General features: G+C 42.7%; 1 protein-coding gene across 1 annotated transcript; it reads left to right on the plus strand.

Annotated features, from left to right (window-relative positions):
- Positions 1-3,582: 3,582 nt before the first annotated feature.
- Positions 3,583-9,241, plus strand: LOC127349361 (uncharacterized). Its single transcript, XM_051375098.2, has 10 exons — positions 3,583-3,902; positions 4,178-4,283; positions 4,717-4,777; positions 4,850-5,145; positions 7,420-7,559; positions 7,645-7,719; positions 7,799-7,889; positions 8,262-8,465; positions 8,561-8,605; positions 8,885-9,241. Exons 1-10 carry the CDS (start codon positions 3,660-3,662, stop codon positions 8,968-8,970), a joined length of 1,347 nt encoding a protein of 448 aa, XP_051231058.1. The 5' UTR covers positions 3,583-3,659; the 3' UTR covers positions 8,971-9,241.
- Positions 9,242-9,924: the final 683 nt, after the last annotated feature.

Genomic DNA, 9,924 nt, shown 5'->3' on the forward strand with positions numbered 1-9,924 from the left:
TTGATGTAGTTCTTGTCCCATAGAATGACTCCACCCAATACTTCTTCGAGTGTCGTCTCATCTTCAGGTCCAGGCATGTCAAGCTCTATATCATGAAACCCCGTTACGATTTCATCCACCACGACTCTAGAATAGCCAGATGAATCTCACGGCCATGCTAGCGTGCGTGAGGTGGAAAAGGTAAAGCTTGTCCGACCGCCACCTTCATAGATATGTTCTTAAGTCTCTAATGGAGCTCACAAGATATTTACTCCTTGATACCATCCATGGGGTAGTCGGGACCACCCTCTATCATCCGTCGTGCATTGTCAGTCGGGGTCTTCGAGTCAGCCACACTGCTTTTCTGATGAGATGGGCTAGCGGTAATATCGAGTGCAGGATCTTGCGGGCGCACTACTCCTCTAAGTTCGTCAATCTGCTGCTGCTTCTCGTTAACTCTGGCAAGCAAATGGTTGAACTTGTCATTTTCCTCGTCCTTTTGTCGCTTCTTTGCTCTCGCTCAGCTTCTATAAGTATCCTGGTCTTTGACAAACCAAGCCACCATGGGTAAGAAGTGTTGGAGATATGCCCAAGAGGCAATAATAAACGTGTTTATTCTTATATCTTAGTGTTCATGAGAAATGTTTACATCCCATGCTATAATTGTATTAACCGGAAACATTAATACTTGTGTGTTTTGTAAACATAAAAGAGTCCCTAGTAAGCCTCTTGTTAAACTAGCTTGTTGATTATTAGATGATCATGGTTTCCTGCTCATGAACACTGGATGTTATTAATAACAATATCATATCATTTGGTGAATGATGTGATGGACATACACCCATAGTAAGCGTAACATATGATCAAGTCATTAAGTTTGTTTTGCTTCAAGCTTTAAGATACATAGTAACCTAATCCTTTGACCATGAGATCATGTTAATCACCTACATCGGATGGATGATTTGATGACATCAAACACTACGTAAATGGGTAGTTATAAAGGTGGCATTAAGTGTTCGGAAAGTATAGGTTGAAGCGCGTGGATCAATAGTGGGATTTGTTCATCCAGATGAAAAATAGATATACTCTGGGCCCTCTCGGTGGAATGCTATCCAACTATCTTGCAAGCATGTGACTGGCTCACAAGGGATGTCATATCACGGTACGAGTAAAGAGTAATTATCGATAATGAGGTTGAACTAGGTATAGAGATACCAACGATCAAACTTTGGATAAGTAAATTATCGTGAGACAAAGGGAATCGATATCGTATGTAAATGGTTCTTTCGATCATGAAGTCATCGTTGAATATGTTGGAGCTATTATGGATATCTAGGTCCCGCTATTAGTTATTGATCGGAGAAGAGTCTCGATCATGTCTGCATAGTTCACGAACCGTAGGGTGACACACTTAAGGTTCGATGTCGTTTTAAGTAGGTATGGAATATGAAATGGAGTTCGAATATTGTTCGGAGCCTCGGATGGGATCCAGGACATCACGCGGAGTTCCGGATGGTCCGGAGTATAAGATTCATATATAGGAAATCACATTCCAAGTTTGGGAATGGTCTGGTGCATTTATGGAAGGTTGTAGAAGATTCTAGAATCATCCGGAATAAATCACTATAGTAGGTAGAGTTCCGGAGGGACTCCGCCAGCCCTAGCCAACCCACCAAGTGGGAAGGTGGAGTCCACCTGGACTCCACCTAGTTGGCTAGCCAAACAAGAAGGAAAGGGAGAAATCCCTTTCCATCCAGGTTTCCAATTTTGGTAAGTTTGGGAGTTGGACTCCAAAGTGGTTTTGGGGGAACACTAGGTTTTCCACCTATATATAGAGGAGGAGAGGGGAGGGGGCAAGACACATCAAAGCCAACCGCACCACCAAGGGGCTCCCAGGACGGCGCCCCAAGTGCCCCCTCTCCCAAACCCTAGCTACGCCATCACCCCTCTTTCTCCCGCAGCGCTTACGGTGAAGCCTTGCCGGAGATCTCCACCACCACCATCACCACGCCGTCGTGCTGGCGGGATTCCGAGGAGGATCTACTACATCCGTTGCCCGCTGGAGCGGGGAGAAGGATGTCGTTATCAACACCGTACGTGTGACCGAGTGCGGAGGTGCTGCCCGATTGTGGCACCGTCAAGATCTTCTACGCGCTTTTGAAAGCGGCAAGTGATCGATTACATCAATCATGAGATTTATCTAGTTAACGCTTAAAGATTTTCGAGGGTATGTTGATCTTCACCTCGTTGCTACCATTTACTAGATTAGATCTTGGCTTATTATTCGTTCTGGCGGTAGGAATTTTTTTGTTTTCTATGCTACGAATCCCAACAAGATGGGCCAAAGCCTCGTGTTCGTCCTCCGTGTTCATCATTCCCGAGGGCCAGTGTCAGCAAGTCTTTCTCTCTATCGGGACAGAACTTTCTCTTCCCCTCTTTAATTTCTTTCACTATTCTTTTCCATTTTTTATGGGTATCCGAAGACCGTCATTGCAAAGAAGGTCCCCTGTTTGTTCATCGTATCAACCACCATGCGCAAGGAACCGATTTCTTGCTCTCAATTCCCAATCATCGCGCATCCATTATGTTCTATGCCGACAACGACAACACTCTTGAGCGTCGTTTCGCTTCCCGAAGGCATTTCCATGATGCTCCCCCCTTGGAACTTGGAATCTTGCCTTCTCAGTGGTGCATTTATCCGATGCCCTGGTTGTCGTTGGTGTTTCCAATTCAAGTGGTTTGGAGGTGCTAGTCTGATTTGGCGCTATTTCTGGGAGTGGAGTCTCGGAACTAGAAGTTCCAAGTTGGGCCAATGCTTAGTTCAAGACTCGAGCCCGCAAGTTACAAGTAGATCGGAACCTTGCCCTACTATGCTTGTTGTTTTCTAGGTCTTCATCTTTTGTTCTTGGTCTTTTAGTTTCTTTTTTGTTATAGCAGCTGCTTCTTGTGTTGTACTCCTAGCTAGTTGATAGTGGGGTATACGCGTAGTGATCCCTATTCTCCTCTCAACGTGGGAGCTATCTGGCTCTCCACATACCCCCATTGTATTATGGTCCCGAGCCAAGAACACTTCGGATAGCGTCCTTCGACTGTTTCAGCTGCCCTCTTTCGTTGATACGTTGTATCATTTTTTGGCGACACCAGGTTATTTCCTTTAGTTTTGGTCTTTCTATTTTTCTGATAGTTTTTTCCTTTTCTCTTTTCCTTTTATATTTTCAATTTATATTTCTTTTTCGTTCCTTTCATTTTATGTGCCATTTTTTGTTTTTTTGTTATAACATCTTTTTTTGCTAAAAATATGCTCAAGTGTTCAGAAAAAGTTCATGTGTTACAAAATGTTAGATTTTCCAGAAAAGATTCAATATGTTTCGAAAAATGTTCACGTGTTTCAAAAATATATTCACAAGGATTTAAAACAGTTCATGGGTTTAATGAAATTCAAGGTGCATGCTTGTTCATGGTTTAAAAAATGCTTCACAACCCAAATTGTTTTCTCGGGTCGGGCTGGGCCAAGATTGCATGCCGGACCGGGCCGGGCTTGGGCCGAAATAAAAGGTAGGCGTATACGGCCCGCAACAGACGCCTGCAGTCTTTAATTGTCTAGCGAAAAAAACACAGATCCAGTTCCACACACCCTCTCCCTCTCCCTCTCCGGCCAGCCAGCAGCAGCGGGGAAGCAGATGGCGGCGCCGGCGGTGCAGGTCGCGTCCGCGCTCTCCGTGCCACTCCTCTCCGCGATCCTCGGGGGCGCCATCGCCCTCGTCTTCCTCGCCGGCTACCTCCGCCGCAAGCGCGCCGACATCGCGCACATCCCTCCCTCCGCCACCGCCGCCGCCCCGGACCTTCCCAAGCAGGTCCGCCAATCCAACCAGCCCAGGAAGGGTTCCCGCCCACATCACCACCACGCCGCTGCCGCCGATAAGGTTCTCCATCTCATCATCTCCCACCCCCCTCCCCTTCCTTCACACACATACACTTAGTAGCCCCATGCCGTGGTCCACTACCACCAGCGCTCACCGACTGACTGACCCTGGTATCGTATCGATTCGACTAGGAACACATCACACTATCCCTAAATCTCAACGCATTCCCCGTACACATAATTCATGTATACAACTGTACAGTGAACGTGATCTGAACTCAACCATGTTGCACTTTCTTCTTCTTCTTCTTCTTCTTCTTCTTCTTCTTCTTGCAGGAAGCCGCAAAGAAGCACCACCGCCTCGACGTCAACACCCTGAGGGGGCACACCGACTGCGTCACCGCCCTAAGCTTCTCCGGCGACGCTGGCAGTCTAGCCACCGGTGAGCCCATACTCTTGATCATGATATGTCTTGTTCCGCTCTGAAATTTGTACGGCTAATACGGCATGCTTTGGTGGTAAATTGAAAGGTTTCTGCTTTCATTTGGTCAGGACGTATGTCGTTTCGCGCGAAAACCTTAAAACTTAAAATGTGGGTCATTTATTTGTCTGGCTGATGTGGGACGCCTTAGTGAAACATTGAAATATTTCTATATATGATCAGGACCTGTCTTTTTTCGCGCGAAAACTTCAAAATTTTCCGTATAAATCATTAATTTGTTGGGCTGATATGGCAAGCCTTAACGATATAGTAATAAAGTTTTTCAAACTTGGCTTCACCCGTGCAGTTATTAATTGTTTCACCTGATCTACCAATCATGATTGCTTCTTTCAATTTATAATACTTATTAACCAGTTGTTGCTTCTTGTGGCAGTATGCGCCGATGGAGCTGTGAGAGTATTTAGGATCGATGATGCCTCAAGCAAGAGTTTTAAGTGAGTCATCTTAATTCTATACGAGTTACCCTTTGTTACAATATATATGCTCATGCTGGAGCGGTTTTGCAGGATTCTGAAGATAGACTTGCCTGCTGGGGCACATCCTACTGCCATCGCCTTCTCGGAAGGGACATCATCCGTCATTGTGGCAGCACAAGCGCTCTTAGGCTCGTCCCTCTATATGTATGCGGATGTCAGTGCTCCTCCAACTGGGGGAAACAAACAGCAGGGCAAGCTTTCCCCACCCGAGATCAAGTGGGACCACAAAAAGATTCATGGCAAAGAATCTGTGCTGAACCTCGCAGCAGCTCGTGCGACCCATGGTACTGGTGATGGGAGCACGATTGTCATTTCTTGCTCTGAAGGTATGGGTTGTGTACTTTCTTAGGATTGTTTCTGTTTTAAATAGTTATTACTCATGAATCTGACCTGCTTAATATAGTAGCCTTTAATACCATGCATCTTGGTGATATAACGGTCTACAAAACATGTGCAATTACTGTGTTGTTCGGTTTGTGTGGAAACATCTATTTTAATTTTACATTTGGATGATTGGATCTTAATTTGTATTTGAGCATTTATTATTTCAATATTTTCTGTTATTATAGACATGCAGCCAGAGCCTTTTACTGTAGTGATTAAGATCCATTCCTCAAATACCGTAGACATTTAGGATATTTGGTAAAGTAGTAAACTTGGGGAATGTGTCACCGTGTTTCAGTTATATATGGAATAATATATGCTGTTCATTGTCATGTGCTGGTGCATTTCACCTCACACATCTTTGATTAGCCTGGATCTCTGAGGTGCATGTAGTGAGATTGTGGGAAGTCGGACCGGTAGGGATTTTGGTCCAAGTTAGAGAACATAAACAGAAAGTTGTCATAGTTTGTAAAATTTGACAAGTGAGGGAGCCGGTTGATTGTAGTTTCTGTTCTACTCGTTTTAATTAGTGCTAAATCAGGATGGATTTGGGCAGTATATTGGGTCAACAGCACACACCTCTTCAACGGCGTCATGTTTGGCGCATGGAGCCTAGATTGATGAGTCAGGAGAATATTGTTTGGAGATCCATTTCTTAATTCCAAGCAATAATAGCTGTCTATACTTTTTATAAAACACCAAAACAAAAGAATATCTTTTCGCTTGGATCTTGTTTTGTTTTGTGAAGCTGCGAGTTTTGGTGTTCGATGAGACGGCTCAGACGAACGGGTGCTCGGTTGTTTCCATGGACGAGTCACCCTTTGCACAATGTGCCCACAAAGATGGACGGCTGCTTCACGATTGGATGGGTGCGTTGTGTGTGCTCTTGCCCCATCCAAATTTAAAGTGGCCATATTTTCCAATTGATTTTGGATTCTTCCATTTTTGTTTTTCTTGGCTTTTTAACCACCGATTTCTCAATGTTGCACAACTGCTCCTTTGCATTTCTTGGTCAGCTCGATTCTGATTTGGTGAAAATTCAGTACAACAGGTGACAGCAAATTCATGATCTCTACACTGACTAAGCCAAACAGACCTAAAGCCTTGCAGATTTAAATCGTCAGATCTACATATTTGGATGTTTTTCTTAAAAGAAGAATTCATCAGCTTAACTATTGCATCTCACCATTTTAATGATGTTTTAGCTGAGCATATAACAATTCATATTGAATATGTGAAATAAAAGGTGAGAAATGACTTGCCAAGAGTCCGCCTCACCGTTTCGTGATCCAAATCAACCCGTCCACGTTACAGCATATTGCGTTTTATTAATTTTGCCTCAGTTTCTAGTCAGTTTATATTACATGCTTTGAAAAAGACATTATATGTTACTACTTGCTTGCAATACCCCTAGAAGGAATCGTTGGTCCACATGGTATTTGGTTTCTCCGAATACATGATGCTGTAGGTTGAGGTTCTGAGTTTACTCAGTGGCCAGTGCTGGATGTTTCTCCCTTGTTTCCTCTCAAAAAAGGTTCATTGAACAAACCGGACCAGACAACACACCAGATTGTCTTTTCCCAGTTGAATCGCTGGTATGGTCTGGTTTTTTAAGAACTATCCGATCCATTTGTTTGGGTGGCATAATTTTTTAAGAAGTTCTGATTTAGATGGCGACTTTCCAAATCTTAGGAGCAGGTTTGATTTTTTATCCTTGCCCTCATTAATCTGTCTAAACCAGTGCTAATCCATCATTCTCCCTAATTATGTTGCATGAACTACTTCATCCCTTGCACACAACTTGCTCTCCCGTTTCTCTTTACTCCCTCAACTTTAATTGGATAAGGCTTTAATTAGACGGGAGGATAACGAGGAGCACGTGCGGGTTTAGCGAGAAAACTCTGGTGGCTTGAGATATAATCGGGGTGGAGAATTAATATCAAGGACAGTATTGAAGGGGAAAACGTGTAAAATGAGCTAATGCACTCAGCGCATGACTTCTTAGTATTAGTTAATTTGCAAATAGGCCACCTAGGGATTTAGCAAAAAAAAAGCTCGAGGGAACATGCATTTGTTTTTTACGCAACTCATAAGAATTACGAATATGCTATTTCCTAACATAGTCATATTAAACAAATTTGTGTAACATTAAGGACTTCATTCCAGGGTAGAACTTCTATTTTGTACTAAGATTTATTTCAAAAACTTATTTGCAGCAACTGATATCAAAATTTGGCATGGAAAGAGTGGAAAGGAGTTGGGAACAGTTGACACTAATCAGTTAAAAAACAATATGGCCGACATATCCCCAAATGGCCGCTTCATAGCTGCTGCAGCTTTCACTGCTGATGTCAAGGTTGGTAGAGTTCATCTGTAATGACGCTCACTATTTTACTCATTTACTGCGTCGCGAGTTATGATTGTATTTACATGTTAAATAGGTGTGGGAGATTGTTTACTCAAAGGATAGTTCAGTGAAGGAGGTCAACAGAGTGATGCAACTCAAGGGTCACAAGGTCAAATTTGTTTTTGGTTACAATTTTTATCCAAGTTTCACTGTTCCTTTGGACGGAGATTGACAACTTCTGTATGCAGAGTGCTGTTACTAGTTTGTGCTTCACTCCGGATTCTGAGAAGATCATTACGGCATCAAAAGATGGTACTATTCGAGTATGGAATATCAATGGTATGTTCTTAATCTACCAACCTCCATTGTCCTTGATTGCCTCATTAACCAATTTGTCAAATATTGCAGTTGCAACAATCATTTTTTTATGCTTTTTAGATGTAGTGACCAGTCACGTGCTTGATTATATAGTTGAGGTCATGACACTTATCAACTGCTACCCTGTTGTTCCATATCAGTTACATGCCATATCAGTTAAATGCTCTATCATTTTATCATCAACATCATGATTTTACAGTATTGTATACGTGTCCTGAACTCCTGATAAAATAGAGTTTAGCCTCTATATAAGTCATTATGCTAATCTTGTACTGTTCTTTTATATATTGCTTCTCTATTCTTTCTTTGGAGTTAATGATTTCTGTTTTACAGTAAGGTACCACCTTGACGAGGATCCAAAAACCTTGAGAGTTTTGGCAATCCCGCTGCATGACTCAGAAGGTTCTCCTTGCTTATACAATCACATGGGCATCTCCCCAGATGCCAAAGTTCTGGCTGTAACAAGTGGATCGACGTTGCAATGGTTATGTGCAGAAACTGGTGCAGTTTTGGATACAGCTGAGAAGGCTCACGAAGGTGCGTAAAGTTCCTATTTTCCAGGTTCAATCCTCTTTATGTTCTTCTGCTCTAAAAAATATATGGGGTGACAGTGTTCTCTGTATATACTTCAGGTGATATAGCTGGCATTGCTTGGGCTCCACGGACTATTCCAAATGGTAATTTTTTGTTTACATTGCTTTGCGATCTGGATCTCATAGAAACCTGATTAGGTTGTAGTGGAAATAAAATGGCATATGTGTTCTGGATCTTCTTAGTATCTAAGCCTGTGACTCGTGCATATTGATATACTTATGATCTGATAGCTGATGTACTCTGTGTCGTGCTCACTCGCATTGTCTCCATTGGCAAATCATTTTATTTAGTTCTGTGGTGTAAGATTCCAAGCCCGAACATGCATTTCGGATGCCTAAATCAAACTTTGTTCATTCCCTCAGGTGGCGCTCCTGCCTTTCTCTTGGCGACCTGCGGGGAAGACAAAAAGGTGAAACTGTGGTTAGCTCCAGAGGTTAGTTCAACATGAGAGTCCCGATCGTATCCTGGTCATCCTCTACAAGGCAGCTTCCCCAAAGGGACAAAGAAACAGAGAGATCCGAACTTTTATTAGACAAGCAAATCACAGTTCAATTTCTTTGAGTTTGAGGGTACTGTTTAGTCCTGTTCGGTTCGGAGTTGTCATATATAGAGTTGCAGAAAAAGAGATGGAATGTGCTGTGTAACTGTACATTGCCATTGCATTATAGTCTCCATTGAATCTGCTGCCTTTCAGATGCAACTAAAAGTTTTTTTTGGAATGGTTCTTTTGACTAGAAGTTGTTCTAATACGCCTGACTATGTTGTGCATATGAGATATGGTCTTCCTCATCTCGTAGGCTCCTAGCAACGGATGTGATTCAAGTTGTCGATGTTCTCCATAACTCCATTGAAACCTTCAATTTCGACTTGTTCGAGACGAAGCAAGGAATTACTTTGGCTTCTCCAGTCCATGTGTTTGTCACAAGGATAATTTTGACATTCTCGTACGTAATTTTTTTTAACATGCAAAGATACCATGCATGTAGTAATAAGATATATAAAGAGCGTGAGCGTGAAGACATAATTACATTGAAGTGGTGGTACTCTAGGATGACCCTAGGCCTTCTCGTATTGGTTCTAATGTGGTGCATCCCAAAGAGACACAACACAAGCGCTCCAGGATCATGATTGGTTGCTTCGATATGTAGCTCCAGCATAGAGAGTTGGGTAACTGGCATTTTCTCCAGCTCCTGTGCAAACTCCAACTCGATACCTAAACGGTCATGAAGTACAATTAGGACCCTTTTGTTGTGGCTTTTTTTTTTTTGCCTTTTTGGCTTTGGCAAAAGCCAAAAAAACACCTATTTGGATTTTGGAAGCCAAAAGAATAGGATCTTTATTTTTGGCTTCCAAAATTCAAAAGCCAAAAAAGCACCTATTTAAGTGCCTTTTTTGGCTTTTG

Source organism: Lolium perenne, chromosome 4, assembly GCF_019359855.2.
Source record: "Lolium perenne isolate Kyuss_39 chromosome 4, Kyuss_2.0, whole genome shotgun sequence".
Lineage (NCBI taxonomy): Eukaryota > Viridiplantae > Streptophyta > Magnoliopsida > Poales > Poaceae > Lolium > Lolium perenne.